The sequence below is a fragment of the Molossus molossus genome, unplaced genomic scaffold, assembly GCF_014108415.1.
Source record: "Molossus molossus isolate mMolMol1 unplaced genomic scaffold, mMolMol1.p scaffold_m16_p_10, whole genome shotgun sequence".
Lineage (NCBI taxonomy): Eukaryota > Metazoa > Chordata > Mammalia > Chiroptera > Molossidae > Molossus > Molossus molossus.
In genome coordinates, this window is record NW_023425345.1 from 25,240,584 (window position 1) to 25,263,473 (window position 22,890).

The 22,890-nt window shown below is 40.7% G+C and overlaps 1 protein-coding gene across 6 annotated transcripts in view; it reads right to left on the bottom strand.

Annotated features, from left to right (window-relative positions):
• Nucleotides 1–3,509: 3,509 nt before the first annotated feature.
• DUSP16 (dual specificity phosphatase 16) overlaps nt 3,510–22,890 on the bottom strand; it is a 95,427-nt gene continuing 76,046 nt past the window's right edge. For all 6 annotated transcript variants that reach the window (XM_036250690.1, XM_036250688.1, XM_036250689.1 and 3 more), the window contains 4 exons: nt 22,153–22,316; nt 12,472–12,631; nt 8,959–9,082; nt 3,510–5,627 (listed from right to left, as the gene is read on the bottom strand). In XM_036250690.1, the coding sequence (XP_036106583.1) occupies nt 4,451–5,627; nt 8,959–9,082; nt 12,472–12,631; nt 22,153–22,316 (1,625 nt within the window). In that variant the 3' untranslated portion in view covers nt 3,510–4,450. The remainder of the gene's footprint in view (nt 5,628–8,958; nt 9,083–12,471; nt 12,632–22,152; nt 22,317–22,890) is intronic.

The window sequence follows — 22,890 nt, forward strand, 5'->3', positions numbered from 1 at the left end:
TTGCACACATACAAGGCATTCAAATGTCACAGCTACAAAAGGGTAACCAGGTAAGTTATTCATGTTTCAAACCAAAGTATCAAAACACTTTCAGTAACTAAGTCCAGTTGGCTGCCCCCGTTACTCTTAGGACCTTGTTCTGGGGCATTGGTGTCACTGGAATAACTGGTGGCATTTAATGACGACTCAACTTTTCTTCACCAATCAAGGCACATTCCAACTGCCACCTTTCCCTATAGAGTGAGGCATGATTTATGGGGAAAGTTTTTGTGAACCAAGTACTTTTAAAGTTTTTAAGAACCAAGTCTTAGAAACTGTTACAATTCCCCTAATCAGAGGACCCAGACCTTAGCTGCACTCTCTCTAAGGTGCCATTTGCCAGTGACAGCGCTCCTACAAAGTTACATTCTGCATTTCCTGTGTGACGGCATTCCAAACTGACTCCTGTTTTAGCTAGAACCAAAGGAATGAAACTCGTTTTTACTCCTGTTTTAGCTAGAACCAAAGGAATGAAACTCGTTTTTACATAAACCCAATTTGATGTCTGTGCACATAAACTGTAACAATATGATTGACTTGTAAACATCTCCCAAGAAGGCACCGCAATTTTCCAGTTGATTTTGCAACACCTGAAAGATATAACCAGTATAATTATGCTGTATAAGGATGAATGAGCCCCACAGAAAGCTGGAAACAACTCACTTCCCTTTTCCATTTATTGATGCAGAAGAGTAATAGAGAAAAGCATCTAGACACATTTTGTTTACTAGACCCGAAACATTCCTACTTAGTGTCAGAAAAGTAAAAGCAGACAGTGTTTAAAATAAAATGGCAGTGAAGGTTTTAAGGGTAAAGGTTTTGTCACCTAGTCCCACTATGCACGCCCTACTCTTCATATCTATGCCTTCTTTCCCTTAGTCTAAGTAATGGTCCCCATTTAGCTGTCAGACCCAAACTAGTCCTCCAACACCAGCCTACTCGCCCCCCCAAATCTGTCTGTGCTTAAACTCGTAACTGGCTGAACTTTGGGGCCTTCCCAACATCTACACCTTATCTGAGCCTCAGTGAAACACCTGCTCCCTGTCACCTTCCATTTTGAGGCAGATTTGTTCCACACTCCCTTTATTCTTGTCACACCCCACCTCCATTTTTCTGCAAGGTGCTAGCCAAGGCAACTCTTCTAGTCTTCACTCACTCGTTCCAGTTCTTCAGTTTCCTTAAATCGAACTTTAACTCAGAGGCCTTTCACAACCAACTTACATGACATCACCTGTGATTCCTAGTCTCTCCATCTGCTTGCACTGAAGATAAATGCTTTATTCCTTCTATAATAATCCTTTACTAACAGCCTGATGAGACTCAGCTTCTAGTCTCTTAAGTCACCATGTCCGGTGTCATTTTATAAGCAGAGAGGTCATTAAGATGTATGTGGCAAGCATGGAGACTAGATTTTTAATAACTATTCCTCCTCGTATTTTTCCTGCACGAATCACAGCACCATTTACATACAATAAAATGTCACACAGATGTGTATCTGGCCTTTCCGTCCCTGCCCCTGTACTTGTCCCGGATGCGCTGTCGTCAGCAAATGCCTGCCCGTGCCTTAGGGGTCCAGTGGGGTGTGCATTCGGAATAGCCGTGAAAGGAGGAGGCTGGTGTGAACTGCTGACGATCCCAGGTCTCTGGACGAAGAGCTAATGGCAGCTCTCACAACTCACCATTTTATTCTGGTCTGAATCCTCTGGCCTGAGAGCAGGGGAGGCTCCACCGCTCCTTCAGTGTGGACGTTGCTGTCCCCCCGGCTCGATCGCCTCAAAGAGAGTCCTTTCTCATATTTATATAAACAGGTACCAGTTTTGATTTTATTTCATCGTATTAACACACATAACACATCAACATGAGAAATGCACAATTTAACCATTCAACAGCTTGTCTTACTCCAAAACAACACTATATGCATATTAAACATTTATACAGTCTTTCCACCTAACTTTACAAATGTCCTAAACCGTTTCTCCCAGCATTTCTCACATGGAAGTCTAGTTTTGCTCTTTAAAATCACCACTCTGTATCATCCTAGTAGACTCCAGGGCTTCCCTAGGATTACATGCTGAGGAGAGCCAGCCACCGCTGTCTGCAGACACCCAAGTAGCCCAGGACCTGTCTCTCGGGCTCCTCCTCAGCATGGGAGTCTTGATTCCAAGAACTGATTATTTGACATTAATGATCAAGGACTAAAGGTTGTAGTGTATGACTATATCACAGTCACAAGAAGGAAGGGAACCATGGTTAAGAGAAATTCCAAATGACGGACAGCAAATTTCTGCCCAAATATCTCATCTAAACCAAGTCCCCTAACCCTCCTGAAACATACTTAACATTGGAGCTATTGCTTTCATTTCTTAAAAACATTCAACAATTATGAGCAAACTCTGAAAGCAGTGAGCTGTTACACATGTGTGTGTGTGTATACATAACACATCAAATTACTATGTGAAGCCTTGAGAATGTTTGATTACATCCAAAATGTAAAAGTATAAAGAAAAACACTCAGATGATTTAACAGAACTTTTTTCAACATGGTAACAATGCACTCACTCCCTATGCAGTTTACTCTTTCTGCTGTCATTTCATACCCATCCCATAGCACAGTATCTGTGCATAATTGTTACGATCAAGTCTGTTTTGAATCATGTAATTCTATGCCGGTTTTAGCAGTCACCAGAGGAAACATTACATCACATCCTAGTCAAAGACTGTCCATTTCTCAAACATAGAAAAACCTGAGATATGAGTCAGCAACTAGCTACACTTACAGTAAAGAACAATGATACCCCCCCCCCTTCCCCCAAAAAGCTGCTGACGTAAATTAAGGCTTCAAAAGAAGACCACACTGTAGTTGACAAACCCAAGCCAGGAAGTTTAAAAGCAGGGATTTACTATCACTTGCGTACTTGTCCGAAGCACCTCCTATTTTCAGCTGCCAGGGTCGATTCCATAGTGATTGTAGGTGGAGGACTGAGAGACCACCTTGGTCCCACCCCATTTCGATAGGTCCCTTCTACTAAAGAAATGCTGAAGATATTTTCTGATAATAGGCTGGCTGTGGCTTTCCATTTGGCTCACAATGAGACAAAATGCAACCACCTTCTCATCTCCCTGTACTGTTTTATTCTGAACATTCCTTGCTTACTAAAGCCTTTCTCGGCCTGATTAGTAAATCTGCAAGTCTAAGGAAATTATAGAAATACCACCCTCTTCACACACTAAGGAGAAAAAAACAAACACTGAGAAATAAGTTTCCTGCTTCTCCTCAGCAACTGTACAAACTTCATCTTTCCATAGTTTTTCTCCCTCTTGGTAGTTTCCCTTAGAAGTCTACCTATTGTTACACTTTCAAAAAATGTATCTGTGCAATGGAACAAATGGAAAACATCTACTCTGGCTGAGAATTTGAAGGTGCTGCTGCTCTGCTACCAACCCAAATAAATTCACATCTGGCTTTAAGTCAAGTTAATCTTCATTTAAAGGATTAGTAATTCCATTTTGAGCAATTCTTTATAAGGAGGGAGGTAGACTTGTTTAGCCTCCCAACTTAGCTGAAATCATTATGCTGCCAGATTCCTGGCTGTTGCACTGAATCCTACCTAGATGATTTCCCTTCTCTTTCTTCATAAAGCTGAGAAGGAGGAAAGAAAATATTAACTACCTCCATCCAGGCCCAACAGGAAATCTGTGCATAGACAGTCTGAATTGGTCTGAAAAGTGTGACTAGCTACCTACCTATTCACAATGCCGAGAAAACGGGCTCCCAGACATGGTAGTGGTGAAAGCCCCGACTTTCTGTCTGAGGTACTGGGTTTGCTCTAAAGTAGATCTTGGCAAGGCCCCTAATGGTCTGAACAGGAGAATGATGCGCGAATCACTCGGCTGTGCGGTGAGCTTGGATTTGTGAATCAGCTTTGGACGTGATCATTTCTCTTGGATTTACCATTAGGTTCTGTCCCTAGTAGGGTCTACCCACCCGACCCACAAGCTGGCTCAGTCTCAGCGCTAAGGTGCACTATAGAAGGAAGGGACAAAGACTAGTACTTGAGATCTCTGTAGCACAACATGAAAACGGGAGGGGATTTTGTCCTCCAACACCAAATAAAACTTGACTCAGTGAGAATGAGAGGATGTGCAATTAATTGCATAGAACTATTTTATCTGTTTACGGGGAACTCTAGCATCTATCTGCCCTTCCACTTCAGTTGAGAGAAATATTAGCTGGTCTCTCAAATGCAGATGTTGAGAACAATTGTGTTGATCCATCTTTTGCTTTTACACCATAGCTCCATTTTCCAAAAATATATATGTATGTACATATATATATATATTTCAGATTTACAGGGAATATTTTTTTGTGAACGAGAAAAAACTGTCAATAGAGTCACAGGCGCCTGTCTTCTCAGGAGACCTCAATGATCTCCATGCTGCCTGAGAAGCTAGACTGGCTGCCCACTTTCCCCAGTTCTTCCCGTGACCTGTTCTCTGACATGATACTCTCTCCAAATTCCATCTGGCAGCTTCTGCGTTTAAACTGCTTTTCAAAGGGGCTCTCTTCATGCCAGCTCCGCCGGGAGTCAGCCCTGTCACTGGGCTTCTGCCGTCTGCGCACGGAATAGACTTGGTCACTGCACGTGGGCAGCTGGCTGCAGCTGTAGGCAGAGTAACTGGCACTGCCTCCATAGATGGCTGAGGCGGAATAGAAGTGAGAGGACTCCGTGGCAAAATACCAGCTATTGGTCAAGGAAGGGGTGGAGGTCTGGGGAGCCAAGATATCTGAGTGCCAGCCCTTGAGGCCCAGTCCAGCAGCAGACTTCGCGAGGTGTTGCTGGCTGGTGGAAAGGCCAAAAAGGAAGTTGGTATGGTAGTTGTCCTCCACGCTCCCACTTCGATGCAGTGGAGATAAGAAGGACCTTTGGGTGGCACCACTATTGCTGGTTCTTACTGAGTGTAATCGCTTGCTCTGGCTGTCTGAAGGCCTGGTAGTCTGAGGCTTCTTAGGGATGTTGGCTTCCTCCTTATCTGGGCTTGTTTCTGGAGTCTGCTCCGATACTTCCTCAACTGGAGAGAACTGGCATAGCTTGCCAGGCCCATCCAGAGTGGTGGAAGGTTTGTAGTAGTCCAGAGCATCTTCTGATGAGGAGAAACCATGCAAGGACGCTGCCATACTGGCCGAGTACGAAACTGATTTGATATCCAGAGAGAAGGAACGCTTGAGCTTATTGCTGTCTTCCAGCTTGTCCGAGGATAGGTGGAGCCCATTGAGTGCCTGTACCAGTGGGCTGTCCTCTAACAGTGGTGGCTGTACACTGGGCATACTGGCAGGATGCACAGGCCTTTGCCCTGCTGCCTCTGAGGTAGCAGAGTTGGCACAGGGTGGACTGAGGGACATCTGGCTTTTCTGTCCACCCTCTGAGACTGCAGGGACAGGTTCATTTGACTTTTCCAGGTGCAGCAGCTTGAGTTTGCTTTTTGGCCCTGATGCTCCAGTCTGGTTCTTAATCTTCTTCTCATAGTCCAGGAGTTGGCCCAGAAAATTGAAGTTTGGAGATATAGTAGGTCTTTTTTCTTTCACAAATCTATGCAGAGAGGAAAAAAACAAAACAAAAATACCCTTGAATTTTATGACTACACTTTATCTCAAGAATATTAAGTGAGAGCATAATTGCCAATGATACATCAGATAAGGGGTTAATTTCAAAAATATATAGAGTGCTCATACAACTCAACAAAAGGAAGACAAAGAACCCAATTAAAAAATGGGCAGAGGAACTAGACACCTCTCCAAACAGGACATACAAATGGCCAAGAGACATATGAAGAAATGCTCAACATCACTAATCATCAGAGAGACGCTAATTAAAACAACAATGAGGTATCGCCTCACACCTGTCAGAATGGCCGCCATCAACAAATCATCAAACAACAAGTGTTGGCGAGGGTGTGGAGAAAAGGGGACTCTAGTACACTGCTGGTGGGAATGCAGACTGGTGCAGCCACTATGGAAAACAATATGGTGTTACCTCAAAAATTTAAAAATTGAACTTCCATTTGACCCAGTGATGCCACTTCTAGGAATACACCCTAAGAAGCCTAAAACACCAATCAGAAAGAATATATGTACCCCCATGTTCATAGCAGCACTATTTACAATAGCTAAGATCTGGAAACAGCCCAAGTGTCCATCAGTAGACGAATGGATAAAAAAGCTGTGATTGGGTGGTGGGGGAAAGATAAACCACAGAACTTATATGCATGTGTGCATGAACAATGGACATGGACAACAAAGCTGGGGACAGGGTGGGGGGGAGGGGGAATCAGTGGGGGGAAAAGAATCATCTGTAACAAAAATTAATTAATTAAAAAATTAAAGATAAAAAATAAAAAAGCTGTGATACATATACACAATGGAATACTATGCAGCTGTAAGAAAGATAGATCTCTTATCCTTTGAGACAATACGGAGGGACCTGGAAAGTATTATCCTAAGCAAAACAAGCCAAGCAGAGAAAGGCAAATATCATATTATCTCACTTATTTGTGGAATATAATGAACATAACGGTCTGAGGAACAGGGTAGACCCAGAGACGTGGAAGTAGGGTACAGACTGACAATCCTCAGAAGAGGGGGTGGAGGGAGGAGGGAAGTGAGAAACCACAGAACTTATATGCATGTACACATAACCGATGGGCATGGACAACAAAGCTGCGGATGGGGGGGGGGGTGTCAATGGGGAAAAAAGGAGAAACATCTGTAACAAAAATAAATAAAAAAAGAATATTAAGTTGAATAAATGAGATAGGGAATTATTAGACACATCCTCCTGAATGCCTTTGGAAGATGACTATTTTAATCAGGCAGATACCTCAAGGTAGAGAACAGAAGGGCCTCTGTATTGGGGGAACTTTGTAACATGTCCCTGGAGCATGCTAGAAAGGGGATGCCAGGTTCCCAAAAGCTCTGGTTTTAGCTTCCTTATTTTCAAGGACTGAGAGCTTCCAATACAGTTGATGAAATGGGTCTTTCCTCACCACCAAGAACATCCCCCACCCCGTGCTGCCATCAGAAGTGCAGTGTAACGACGGCTGCCCTTTCCGTCTTCCATTTCCTAACATCACGCCTTCTCCAAGTCACTTCCTCAAGGCAGTTTTCACAGTGTAAATTAATGACCAGAAAACAGGGTATCAGATGTCCAGAGCAGCAAACCATACATTTCTCAGTTCCTTCTCTTTGTTCTCAACATGACAGCTATAGTGGTCTGTGTGTGCCTAGCACTATGCTAATGCATTAAATCAAGTTAATCAAGTATCATCTCCTTCAGGCCTCAAAACCACCCCATGCCAGGTGGGTATAATTATGCCCATCATATAGGTACCTAAAGTCCTTAAGTGACTTGCCTAAACCACACAGCTACTAAGTGAAGGCACTGGGATGCAAAACCAGGTCTAAGGTCCATTTTTTTCACCATTATGTTAAAGATGACTCATCAAGGGATCAAAACTAGTAATAAATAGCTGTTATGTTTCACTGTGGAAATAAAGACTCTTAAGAGATAGTAAATTCTTTAGTGGCACCTGGCCTTATGGACACTCCTCAGAAGATGTAGGAGTGAAAACACACTGTAAACTTATATTTGAATATTAAAAGAGAAAAATAAAAAATAAACTCCTTGGAAATCAAGTAACCTAAAGCAAATTAACAAAGCCAGAAATAACGGGCTCAACTATAACAAGTGTAAGTGTGGAGACCTCATAATAAGACTCGGTACATGACTTAAGGGTGACTTTTCTCCTGGCTTCTGCATGGTGCAGGAGGAGATTGGGGAGGAAAACACGAATGAAGGGTGAGGAGCTAATGCAGACAATGGAGGACCCATCTCCTCCATCTCCTTCCTCAAATGGAAGCTGTTTAGGCAGCATGTCTCTTTTTTCCAAATTTGCGGGGGGGAGTCCCAAAACAGATCAGCTTCATGTGTCTATATTTACTGATTCCTAATCACACGAAAACTAACCACCTCTATCCAGTAAGACATGCAGAGAACTCAAATGCTCCAGGCATTGAAGAAAACCCTAATTCATGGTGTGCTATTCACTTGCCTGCCCAGTCAAAATTATACACTGCCACCCTGGTCGGTTTGGTTCAGCAGTTAGAGCGTTGGCCTGCAGTCCAGAGAGACCCGGGTTCAGTTCCCGCTAAGGGCATGTACCTTGGTTGCAGTTTGTCCCCGGACCTGGTTGGTCGTGCGGGTGGCAATCACTCAATGTGTCCCTTTCACATTGATGTTTGTTTCTCTCTCTCTCTCTCTCTCTCTCTCTCTCTCTCCCCCCCTCTCCCCCCCCCCTTCCTTCCTCCCACTCTATCTGAACAAAAAATGGAAAAATGTCTTTGGGTGAGGATTTAAAAAAAAAAAAATTATACACTGCCAAGTCTGGGCAGCTGTACAATGTAGGAAATTTTACTCAGTGAATGGAACTGGACAATTATTAGTTTAACAGTTCTTGCATGTATTAGGCCTTTTCCTCACAATGAAAGAGACAAAGTTTCAAGCAGAGTAGAAACTTTGTGAGTAGTCTCCTGGAACTTTCCCCTCATATTTAAATTATAATAAATGATACTTCCCCAATGAGGAAAAGATATAAATTCACATAACAGGATAGAGATCTGTTTGGATTTGTTGTTCCTTAAATGTAAAAAGCAGCTGAGGATACATGTTAGGATAGAATTCATTTGAAATTATAAAAATGCATTCTTCTCCAGTCTTTAAAAAGACCATTTAAAAATCCAGTCACCTGTAAAGAGTGTAACTAAAATAATCACGATCCGCTTTAGTATGGTTACCCACCCTCATATCTCTTCATGTTTCAGGGCATATGAAAAGCCAGTCACACAGGACATGTTCCTGTCCTCACCTGTACGCTTCATCTAAGGACATGTCCATCCTCTTCATGATGTAGGCAATAGCAATGGTGGCAGAGCGAGAGATCCCAGCCAAGCAGTGCACCAGGACACATCCATTGGAGGCTTTTGCTTTTTCTGTATGAGTCAAATCCAAGAAGGGTCAGTGTCTTTCATCTGACAGCTCAAAAGCACATCTCATCTATGTACAGATATTTCCTTCAACAGTCTTTTAAGGAGGTAGGGGAAGATCATTTCCCCACCATTTATATATCGGACAATGAAGGTTCAACCGTGTTAATAAGCAATTTGTCCCTAACTCAGGTTGACTCCTCTTACTCAGTACTTTTCACCATGTATTTTTTACATTACTTGTTTTAACAACTTTCCTGGAATATAAATCCTACTTGATGATTACTTAATTCTACCTGTTTAGTGTAAAAAATTTCAGAAATACAGAGAAGTATAAAGAAAATATCCAAAAATCTTAAAATTTAGCTAACATTTTGTTTCCCCATGTTGTCTGTCACTTCAACTTTTTTCTTTTTTAATATGTTTTTATTGATTTTTTACAGCGAGAGGAAGGGAGAGAAAGATAGAAACAAGGATGTGAGAGAAAAACATCGATCGGCTGCCTCCTGCCCACCCCCCAGTGGGGAATGGAGCCTGAAACCAAGGATGTGCCCTGACCAAGAATCCAGCTGGGACCACTCAGTCCATGAGACAACACTCAGCCCACTGAGCGACACCAGCGGGGCTCAACTTTTTTCCTAGTTAAGATATATTAAATTTTTTACAGTTTTGAGATATAACTGGCATATAACATTGTAATACTTTTATTTAGTTGTACAACATAATAATTTGATATATAAGAGATCTTAAAATTTTTCAAAATATTTTCATTTCAAACACGTAACATACATTACTATTTAAAATAGCAGGGAGACAGACAGACTTAATCATAATGGTATCACATCATAACATGAAAAGTAGGTCAAGCTACTTTCAAAATGCTGACTGGAACCTACAGTATCCCTATTTTTTGTCAGGAGACTTTTCTATATGTCATAAAGCTGCTCAGTGTTTTTTGCTGAATTTAAGAAGAAAACCAAAATACACTATAAATTAGGTTTAGCATGTCACTTTAATGAGGATGAGAACTGTTATCCCTTCCTTGATATCCAGGTTAAGTTACTGCCTGATTACATCATCTTAATTCCCCATAATATGACAGAAAGACTTGTGGACACCATTAGAACCAAGAACCAAGGTAATTCAACAAAGACTGCTGCCATCTCTCACTGTTGAGGAGCTTTAATAGCTTTCTTGTCGGAGTTGATGAAGTTATCCCATATATCCCGGAGGAAACTAACATGTAAACCAGTACCATGACTGCCTCAATTCTAAACAAGCACATGGGTGCTTAACATGAGCTGCTGCCATGGAGCTAAATTCTTCCCTTTCAGTCGTTTTAGTTGATACTACCAAAAGTTTACCAAACCTTATAATGAAATTCTTGTAATTAATAGGTATCCAAGGAATCTGCTCTGGCTGCTGAATAATAACACAGCTATCCAATATTACCACCTCTGCTATATCACAAACTTCTATGGTATGGGTAATTATTCATTATGTACAAAACAACACAGGATTTTTGGATAGTAAATACATGAACAATTAAGCAGCTTCTTTTTAAATAGGGAAATCAAACTTAAGAAAACAAATACAGAGTAACACTGAAACAAATAAATGCTATATAGCATCATATTATACAAACCCATGTACATAATGTCCCATGACTTCCTGGGCCTACACAATTCCTTTCATTCTCTCAGCTGTACAGTATTTTAGTCTATACTACTATTAGTATTTCCCCTTTTGCCTTAGCTGTGAAGCTCAATGCTAAGGTTTTCACTTTATTTCAATGGATAACTGTAATTCAGATTTTATTGTACCTTTCCTAGCTTCATATTACTTGGTTCTTACTCTTTATCCCATTTTAATGTATCTGTGTGAAAATGTGTCCTTTGATATCCAATTTTTACTTTAGGCTGCTTCAGATTCTTACTGGAGTCCTGGCCGGTGTGGCTCAGGTGGCTGGAGTGTCGTCCCGTACTCACAAAGGCGGCAGGTTTGATTCTCAAGCAGGGCATATACCCAGACTGTGGGTTCCATCTCTAACCAGGGTGAGTGCAGGAGGCAACCAATTGATGTTTCTCTCTCATATCGATGCCTCCCCCACTTCCTCTCTCTAAAATCAATTTTTTTAAATCTATTTAAAAAAATTCTTTACGACTTCAGTTTCTCTTAAATACATTCTGAAATAGCACTTTTAGCTGAAATTAGAGCCAAATGTCTCTGATAGGCAATGAGCACATTAACCAAAATTATCTTTTAAAGAGGCAAAAACTAAATGACATGCTGATTTCCCAGAAGCACAATGGGAGGGATTAATTTTAGGAGTTTTGTTTGTGATTATTTAAATATAAAATAGCTAAGCCATTTTATCTTAAAATGTTTCACAGATGCATCCTAATTAAAGATGAAAACTCTTAGCAATCTGGAATCTTGGGGGGAAAAAAAGAACTGTTTCAGAATTACCCAAACTTTTTGAAAATTTCTCACAGATGAAAAATATATATAGGGAGAGGCTTAATTTACATAATTTCACTTTTTAAAAGGAACCAGTTTTTTTTTAATTCCAGAAACCAATTCAGAATATTTAATTATGAATCAGAGTGCTCAAATTTATGTGTTGGAAAAAAACAAAACTCCTCATATGGAACCTCAAGAGTCAGCTCTGTTAACGCTGCTCAAAAGCCAGCAGTTTCTCCTCTGTTCACCACTCTCCACACATCTCTGCCAGCAGACTTGACCCCCTGGCACAATGACACAGCGGCAGCTGAAGCTAGGAGTCGGGGGCTCCAGGACTGACAGTATGGGGCAGATGAGATCCTGTCACAACTAAGGCCAAAGAAATGAGCAACAGCCTGTGTGTTGGAATTTTATTAGATCAAATACTACTTGAAATTACTGGCACATGGACTGAGGCTTAGAAATCTTGTGACCATAAAGACTTTAAATGTAATGGGATTTGTTTTCATAGGATTTGACTTTTCTGTGGGAAAAACAAAGCAGCAAGGTAAAAACAGTTTAAGGAAAGCCACCACCAAAGTTTCCAACAGTATTTTATAGGTTTTGAAAAAGTGGATTAAGAAATTTAATCCCAAAAGTTTAACTGATTTTCAAACACTTGCAAATACGCAGTCACAGATCCTATCAGGCTTAGCTGTGGTAGTGTCTCATTAGCTGGAATGTCACAAGGCCAGTCCCTTGGGTAGCGCATGGTATGCACACATCACCCAGGCCACTAAATGAGATAAGCAGCATCATGTGTTGTTTTCAGACTATTGAAATCTCAGAAATAGGCTTATTTTCTCTAAAGGATAAAAGGGGATGGAGGGAGAAAGTACACCTATACATGAGGGTATAATCCAAAGGACTGTAATATCACTTGAGCTACTTACCAATGAAATCTACAGATCTGTCCAACCAGGGAAAAATTTTCTCACAAAAGCTGTCATTCACAGGCACTCGCAAGAAGTGAGACTCGGGGATGAAGTCAGGCTTTGGGCAGGTGTTGCTGGCATTTAGCACATAACCAATCCCATTCTGTTGCATCAACTCCTACAGAGGGAAAAAACAATTCAATAACTAATAACATACTAGCAGTAAAGTTTAATGATAAGAATTACCAGTTTCCTTGAAATAATCAGAGTTCATTCAATACTAGTTTCCTAGAACCGGTCAGAGTTCATTCAACAGGTGAAATCCAAAAAACCTAGCAGAGTGACATTTACAGATTTAAGCTAAAAATAGAATTTTCTTTCTTAAGGGCAAAAATGGCTGTTTAAAATAGTATGCTTGAAGATCATACACCATTAACATAGTCAACTCTCAATTACTTGGTTACTAGAGAGAGAAGTAGAGCAGAGAACACAAAATAAGACCACAATGACTTTAGAATATACATACATACAATAAGAATATTTCCTCTGCAAACTGAACATGCTGGCTGTTCTCTAAGACAGTTCCAGGCAGTCTTCTCACTCTAAATGTTTGTTCTAAAGGCTGAATCTATTTCCATAGGTTTAACTATCAATGCTACGTCCTGATGATTCTTCAAATATGTACTCTCTAACTTCTAACCCACATTTACAACGATTTACTGGATATTTCTATCTGGATGTTCCTCAGGCCCCTCAAAATCAAAATGTCAGAGGCTCAACACATTATCTTTCTCCCTTCTCTGCCCCAAATTCCTGTTTCCACTCTGTAATCTAAAATTGGTTTATGGTAATAACATCCACTTGAGCTAGAAAACAGGATAGTTTCATTTTGTTTCTTTCTCACAACCCCCACATTCAAATAAGTGGTATCACCTCTCCCATTTGTCCTCTTCCCTCTATTCTCGTCTCTACTGCTCAGTGGTCAGTCCTCATCATGATAACACGAAAGCCACCAGGGAGCCCTTGAAGTCTGCAGTTTTATCCTCTGCAAATCATAAACTGAAAAAACACTAGAGAAATCTTTCTAATAATTAACACGGGCTGAGTGCTTTATCCACAAGTTTAATTTCATTGTGTCTGGGACTGCCTGTGCCCACACAACCTCCAAATCACCCAGCATCACATATACACCCACCCTTCCGTGCTCTGCTCTTCGTGCTCCTGTGCTTAGCAGGCCCTGTTCCTCTCCTGAGGACTCTTCCACTCTAACTACTTGGTTCAAATTAACCTTGCTATGAACTCTTTCCCACCGCTGTGTAATTAACTGCATTCTCTATCCTTCCAAAGTGCTTTGTCCACACCGTTAGTACAGCACCCAGCATACTAGGTTATAATTAGCGGATAATTATTGTCTCTCTCATTAAGCTAAGTAGTGCGATGTTGGACTGATTCTTACTTGTTTTTCTACCCTCAGCACCAGGTATGTACCTGCATTTAATACGTGTTTCTTCAACTGACACTCGTCTAGCATTTCCTAGGCAAGCCTATACAATCCACACCATTTAGTCATCATTGCTGCCTCCCAGGAAATGCTCTAAGCCTGTGATAATTCTCTTACAAGCAATTCTGGTCACTCCTTCCTTTTCTTGTAATGCCACCTCCTCAACAAATCTTTTCCATGACCTGAAAGACAGTTGGTAATTTTTTTCCTTTTTTAACCTCCTGAAACATGGCAATTCTCTAGTCCTTCATTTGCCATATTTGGCACAATAAATACATTTTATTTTACATAAAAGGTAGACTGAACACATCCAGATCATGTACGCAACCTTGTCTCAACTGTGAGATAACAATGTCAAGACACAGCTTTGGGAACCAGGCGAGCTTCTCTGTGTTCAGGGCTATCTTCTGACAATCTCGCATGACTCTGTGAAGCAGTACAGATCTCAATGGTGTTTATTACTATAGCTTTTAAACTTTTGAACATGTAGCAAAAGTCACATCTATTTTCCTACGATGAGATCACCTACTACCATATCTCCCATGTAAGAATTACAGTGGATCAGTCAGGAGTGACTCAGGACACCAGATGGCTATTCGAGGACACTATCCAAGTCTTATTTGCCCTCTTCTCCCCCAGTTACCTCCATAGCAGCCAGTAGGCATCCCAGTGCTGGTCTCTGAGCTGTGCGTACACCGGGATCTGCTGTGGCAGGCTGAGCTCTGGGCATGATGTATATGCTCAATGCTCACGGCGCTGCCATCACCCCACTGCGCAGGCTCTGCAGTGCCGGACAGCAAGGGAGCACGAGAAGGGGCTGTTCTGCCTTACAGAGGAAACATCGATAATCCAGGCACGCAGCACTGTTTGCATCTCCACAGTATCCTTCACTTACAAAACAATGTGCCATAAAAGGTGCATTTTTATAAACAGCTTTATTTTAGAGAGCTGGCCATGGGGGAAGGGAAAGACATTAATGTGTTGAAATTGAACGATAATAAAATCATTAAACACAAAATGAGAAAAAGTGAAATAATTTCACTTGATTTAGAAAAATTTTACTTATAGAAAATCTATTTATTAACTTAATTAACCAGCTGCTACCTGAAGTTCTTTTTTTTTTTTTTTTATCCTCACCCGAGGACATTTTTCCATTTTTTGTACAGATAGAGTGGGAGGGAGAGAGAGAGAGAAACATCGACGTGAAGGGACACATCGAGTGGCTGCCACCCACACGACCAACCAGGCAACCAGGGCCGGGGACAAACTGCAACCGAAGTACGTGCCCTTAGCGGGAACCGAACCCGGGTCTCTCCGGACCGCAGGCCGACGCTCTAACCGCTGAGCCAAACTGGCCAGGGCCTGAAGTTCTTTTTGTAATAAGATGGGACTTAATAAATTAAACATGGTCAATTTTAAAAACAAAATCCTAAAATGTCACCATATAAAACTTAAGTATGGTTTGGCTGCTGAATTAAATACCATAAATAAGTACCCTCTCATCTGGATAGGTAGTTACTATGTCTGGAAAGAGTCAATTAAAGGAAAAAAAGCGTTAAAATGATATATATGTACTTGAAATATTTTAACGCAAAACAAATGGGTGTACATTAATTGCTAACTTTTACTTTTATAGGTGAGCTGACTAGAGTTCTTAAGCAAATCACAGCAAACGTATCTGCCACTCATGCTTCCATTTCTTTAGTGGGTAAACTTGTGAAACAGTATCAGCACAGAATCCTGCAAGATTATGACTGTCCTCTAAATGTTTACAGTTGCCTTCCTCCCACCTAGACAGAAGAGAATGTAAAGCAATTTGTCTTTCCTGAATCTTTCTAAAACATTTAACTTAGGTCACAGAAAAACAATTCTCTTCCCTCATTCATATTTCACTGGTGTGTATGTTTTCATTAATGTACATAATTATAATAACAAGTACACTGGCCTAAACAGGTTTAAGAACAGACACAGCTGCCTCCTGTTCAGAAGGAAGTAGATGTGCTGCAGCCAAAAGCCCAGTGTGTCAGGAGGCAGGTGTCACCTGCTGAGGGCATCGGGTGGAGCTGTCAGAGCATCTCTGAAGTCAGTTCAGGTTTCTGCTGAAGTTTCACATAACTACCCATTAACCTGCTCTTCTGATTATTCTTATGGCATCTGTGTCAATGTTCCTGACATTGGAACTGCAGGGGAACTACAATTATGAAGAATGGGTCTAACTAAGTTATACAATAACAATTGCTTTTATTCATAGATGGATGTCAATGACTTGTTACTAAATTATAAAGATATGTTATCCATTCAGTTTTGTTTCAGTATGTTGTGTAAAACAACATGCACGACTGAATATTACTGTGCTCCATAATTAAACATAATTTTGAAGCTTCCAGAGAGCAATCATCTTATACTGTTTAATCTTTACCTCAACTTTGTGTGAAATCTGCTAATACATACTTTCTACTGATAAAATAATCTTTCTTCTCTGGTCTTCAAATATCCTTTCAACACCGTGGCCTTTCAGTCCTTTGAACTCTTGCCCTTAACCACTCACTCCCATGAGACTTAGTCTGGTCTCTGCCATTACCAACAACCACAAACCCTCCGTAATCTTGACCACAGGCAACCCACTTCCTCCTTCCAGCTTGCTCTCTCTTATCCCACTACTCCTGGAATCCTTCAATCCCCCCCAGGACTTAAAATCTGTTGGTCCTTCATCCCCATGATGTTTTTCTGTCTTTCCTCCTTGCCCACTTAAATTCTGTGGTCAATCATTATAATCACTCTGTTGCTTTCACCCTCAATTCTTTTGTCCCACTACCGCCTCTTCACACTCATATGGCAAGATTACAACCCTGGTTAAATCTAATTACCCACCTCATCTACATGTGAAACCCACATGCTGAACATGGCCACAGGAAAGTGCCCAGCAACACTGCCGGGTCTCACTTGGAAGTCATGGCTCCTCAGCAATCATGCTGTGTCCCTAGTCTGTTCACAAGTTCTCTCTCTCCCAGATGCCACTCCACTCATTCCCCTTCTCTCCAAACTCTCTATATGTCCCCTTTCATCCTCACTCTCAGCTGACAGCTAATCTTATTTCCTACTACACTGAACAAACTGAAACAATCAAAAGCAAATTTCAATAACTTCTACTACCACACTTACCCTCCTACCAGCACATGTACTGATATATCTCCTTTCCCTCCTGTTAGTATGGATGAGCTCGGTGGCATGGAATAATGGCAAGTACATGGCTGCTGGCCCCAGAAAACCAGAACACAGATTAGCACATTACTGTTCATTATCTGAATGGTCTTAGGTAAGTTACCTAACCTCTCTCAGCTTTAGTTTCCTCGCCTATAAAACAGATGATCGATCATGCAATGATTTATGTCAATTATATCCCAATAAAAAGCTTATAATCATATGGTATATAAATTATATCTCAATAAAGCTATTGCCCCTCCTCCCAAAAGAGCCTATAATGTATATTTTTTCATTAATTCAAACTGTCCTTTCTCCTAATTGGCCTTAATTAACGAAATTACACCGAATGTAGCATGCTATTTATAAAAAAAAAGGATTCATGGTCTGGCCAGTGTGGCTCAGTGGTTAAGCATTGACCTTTGCACCAAGAGGTTACTGGTTCGATTCCCGTTCAGGACATATGCCGGAGTTGTGGGCCTGATCCCCAGTGGGGGCATGCAGGAGATGGCCCATTGATGTTCTCTCTCATCAATGTTTCTATCTCTCCCTCTCACTTCCTCTCTCTCTACAATCAATAAAGGGGAAAAAATTAAAAAAAAAAAAAAAAAAAGATTCATGTGGTAAAACAGAAGAGATTACCCCCTAAGAATTTTCAAAAATGGATTCTGGTTTCCATATACAATTAAGAAAAGTTTCAAAAATAAAATATGTGAGTCAAAAAATAAACCTTAATTTTATTATTAATTATTATTTCCATGCACTATGTTTTTCCCATTAAAAGTTTCTTTCTCTTAAACCTTAAAATAACCTTTCCCTGAAGTTGAACTAATTTTTAGATATAGGCTGCATGGGCTGCTAATGTAAACTGTGGAGTAATATACAGAATACAGAATATATAAAACTGCTCTGTTTGGACAAGTCTCCCACGTTCAGCTAGGCTGAAAACAGAGATCCCACTAAATCACCATGGGCACTGCAATTCTAGATAATGAAATTGTAATTTTTATTTCGGAAGTCAGTTTAATGAGTAGTTTTGCATTAGCCAGTCTTTTTGCCTTCAAAATTGACCTCAATTTCTACTTTTTCCATCTGGCCTTCCTCAACCAACCACACCTACTATATGTACCACTTGCCCTAGCATCTGATATAACCCACCTCGTGATGACAACAGTGAACATCCCTATAAACCAGGCACTGTACTTGGTGCTTGGCATGTGTCATTTCATTTGAACCTCACATGAACCTCACATAAACAATCATTATGGTTTGCAGGTGAAGAAACCAAGATTCAGTAACTTGGCTAAAGGGATGTGGCTGGTAAGGTGGAGACCTGGGATGCAAAACTGCCCACCTCCAAAGCTGGCTCCCAGTCACTATGCCACACTGCCTCAGTGTCGGGAGTTACACTGTCAATCACCTTGTCTCACGAATTCTTGTTTAGTGAACAAGTCTTGTCTAACCATCTTGTACTCTGTGTGGTGGTCTATACACAGTGGATACTGAATAAATGCTATGTCTTTACTAAACATTTTGGTGACCTTTGTCTTCCTAGGTCATATGGAAACCCTGAAACAACATTTGGCTATACTGTGTCTAGGCTATTGCTAAACCTTCTAAAAAAACAACAGAGAAAGGAGCAGTAGTCCTTGTGGCACATAGAACAATGAGGTAGCATAGCAACACCAGTTTTGCATGGTGAAAGACTGAAATCAGAAGCTACACAAGAATGCTGGCAACACATAGTTTGAAATAGGGAAAGAGCCCTGGTGGTGTGGGTCAGTTGGCTGAGCATCATCCTGTGCTCCGAAAGGTCACCAGCTGGATTCCTGGTCAGAACACATACCCTGGTTACAGTGTGTGAGGGAGGCAACCAATCGATGTTTCTCTCTCTAAAATCAATAAAATATTTTTTTAAAAATAGGGAAAGAACCCTGGCCGGTTTGGCTCAGCGGTAGAGCATCAGCCTGGAGAACAGAGTCGCAGCTTCAATTCTGGTCATGGGCATGTACCTCGGTTACAGTTTGATCCTTAGCTCTGGTTGGGGTTGTGTGGCAGGCAACCAACCAATGTGTCTCTCTCACATCAATGTTTCTCTCTCCCTAGCCGCCCCCCCCCCCCCACCTCCCACTCTTTCTGAAAATCAATGGAAAAATATCCTCAGGTGAGGATCTTTAAATAAATAGGGAAAGCAGAGCTGTTTCAGTGAAGAGGCTGAAGTGGCTCACCACTTGTAACAATGCATACGTGCTGGGAGTACTGACCTGCGCTGTCAGCATGGTAGCCACAAGCTACTTTGCACCGGAAATGTGGCTCATCCACACTGAGATGTGCAGTAACCACAAAATACACACCAGATTTCAAAGACTTAGCACACAAAAAATAATAATTCTTTTATTGATTACATGTTAAAATATTATTCTAAATATGTTCTGGTAAATAAAATGTTATTAAAATTAATTTCACCTTTTACTTTTTTGATAAGGCTATTGGAAAACTTTAAGTTATGTATGTGGGCTTGCATTACATTTCCCTTGGGCAAGGCTGGTATAAATAAAGTATGATATGGAAAAAGCGGGAAAGAAAATCTCAGTTGTGATTCAATAGACTGTTAAGATTTGTCAGTCCTTCATAACAGGCTAAAGTTCCATTTTCCAGAAGATGGGTACTTCCAGTGTTCTACAAACACAGGACTTAAAGCCAGAGTAGCTTGGGTTTGAGTTTGATCTCTGTTACTGACCAGCTTTAATACCAATGACTTCCTAGCCACAATATCTTGGGTAAGTGACCTAACAACTCAGGGCCAACCTACCTCCTACTGCTATTATAAGGGTTAAATAAAATAATATAAAGAGACTAGCATTTTAAATGGTAAATATTTTGATCCTCTCAAGAAAATTTCTGTGACATGCTTTTAACATATTTTGGTGTCACTTTTTTTTTTTTTTTAAAAAAGACTAATAAATTTAGTAGACTTTCAGATGCAGTCTTTAAAGACTTCAGCTTCTAAATTTTAATAAAAAGAAATGTACTATTAGGAAAGATGATAAAATCTTCATCATTGAAGAACTTCAAGAAGCATATCACTTCTCCCAGAAACTTTTAAACCAGAGAGTTGAGAAGGAAGATCAGCTTATGCCATCTGTGAAATAGAGGCAAATCTGGTTCTAAAGTACATCATAGGGGAATGACATTTGTGGAATATCAATTTCCTCATTTACCGAATGAAGGAGAATGACAAAATGACCTCTGAAATCACCCTTCAGCACTAAGACTCTTCTCAACAATGAATCTGAGAGTTAAATGTAAATCTCTGTGCACCACTTTCAAAGTTGTTCAGCCTACCAGTGCATTCTAATGTCTCATCACTTCCTGTCTACATGTCTTTTCATAAAGCTTTCTGACAGTATTCCGTAACTCCATGCCCAAGCTATTTTACCCACGAACTTCCTACATTGTAGGACCTACAACCACTTCCTCTCAAAGGATCTATGTATGTATCCACTTTAGTATACATTTAGAAGCCAGTTAAAGTGAGAAAACTGGTTCCCTGTCCTCAACTTCAGGTTCCAGTTTAGCTGCTCTCACTTTGGGGACACTCACATAGTTGTTAAATTACCTGCTGGTTGACTGGTTAAGTTTTACTGGGGTACCTGTGGACAGGATCCCTAACTAGGAGTTTTATATTAGTTTATTTTCTGATCTGAGGATTAAATAAAATATCTCCAGCTTTGCCCTAGGGAGGCATGTGACTTTAGGAAATTAATTTTGCATTCTGTGACATAGTTTGCTTATCTCTAAAAGAGAATTAATAAGCATCACATGCTCAAAGGCATTGTGACCTCACCAGAAAGGCTCAGTACAAGCATGAGCTATCAAATTTCAAACAGGCCAATCTCAGTAAGAGCTGATATATTAACAACAGGGTCAAGGTAAAAGAGGCAGGAGTTTTGAGAACAAAAAAGAAATAAACAAAAAAACAGAATGCCTCATTGCTGCCCAGTGACAGTATATTTTCCTCCTGGAAAGTCTGGCTTTCCTCTTGCTAAAGGAAGGCAATCTTAAAAGAATTATTAAAAAAAAAAAAAAAGTCAATCTGGATGCTTTTACAGTCAGCCCAACTCCTTCAGTCCCTCCAGGAGAAAATGTTAAGGTTCTGCCTTCATATAGGACAGTAGCACTTATAAATCACCAACAGTTGAATTAATATCTTTGATTGCTTTTTCAATTAAAGATGATGTGAATTAAGAAGTTTTAGAGAACAATCACTTTTCTGGACACTTAGAGCACTGTTCTCTAGCATTACTGGTTAAGAGGATATAAGCTGTGACGGTACTGTTTTCTACTACTGTTGTTATGCTTGTCCCATTATATACAACAGCCTCAGCAACATGGGTCCCTCTGTTGGGCACACCTTGTTCAGTACAGTTACGTCCTTTTCAGCAAGAATCCATGCTGTTCCCTCTTTCTCAACCAAACTGCTCCAATAAACCTCAAACATAGCGGCCAGCAGTACACACTCTCATCCTTGTACCACCTCCCCTGCCTCTCCAGCCAGCAATCACCATGATGTCCTTCCTCAACCCAAGCTCACCTCAAATCCTTTTCTAATGTGCTGCAGTAAATACATAAATTTCTGAATGTGACACTAGGAAGTACCAGCCTTCCAAGTGTGCCCAATGATTAAAATAGAAAAATGAATACACTAAGAAAATAAGGCTAAACTTCTGAAAAATCCTGTCCTATTCCAGGTCTCTTGGACCTATGAGGAACAAACAAATATGACAACAGTTTAGGCTTCCTTTGGCAATCATTAACATCAAACAAAAAAAGCACTCCAAAGGATGATGTAAGTGCTCGCGGGGGAGTTACCCAGAGAAGGGTATATTTCCTTCCTGGAAGCCAGGTGTGTCTGAAATGATAGCGAATAGGTGATCGCTGTTTCTCCAGCTGCTCACAATAAACCCTGCAATGAAGGACATTTTCAAAGCACCCACCTTGTTGAGGACATCTCGCTGGCAGCCGAGATAAAGATTGGGAAGAATTCGGGTTGGCCCAATGTTGGCAACCGGTAAGCAAGGCTGAGAAATGCAGGTAGGAACTAGTGTGGATTTTCCTTCACAGAGGCCAGGGAAACAACGGGAGAACTCAGCAAACCCACCTAAAGATAAATAGTATACAATTATGCCATGCACAAAGATGAAAATCAGCCTCTGTGAACCACTCAAACAAAACTGTTTAAAAAGAAAAATCAAATGCTATACAACTGAAACTAATACAAAATAATACTGGATGTAAACTGTAATTAAAAAATAAAAAAGGAGGAAATATTAGGAAAACCATATTTTTACCTTGCCATTTCCGATTTCAAGTTATGTTATCTAATTTTCATAATATGTAAGTACAGCAGTACATGTAATTTATAAATAAGTAAATTAAGTAAATTTAAAAGGAAGAAAAATAAAATCCCATCAATGCAAGTGTAAATACTCGAAGCTGCCGACTGCTGGATCTGCCGTACAGTCCAGCACCAAGTCTTGGCTTGTGGGGCCACGACAGGGCTAGGCAAGCTTGAAGGCACTTAAGATGACTCTTCTCTTCCTCACTCTCTTCACTTCCACATATCCTGCAACATCTGCTCCCTGCTCCCTATCCCCCAGGTGACTGCTTTCTGTGCAATGTAAAGAGGAGTTAATGTAAGTAGCAAGTAACCACAGCAAGACAATTATTCACAG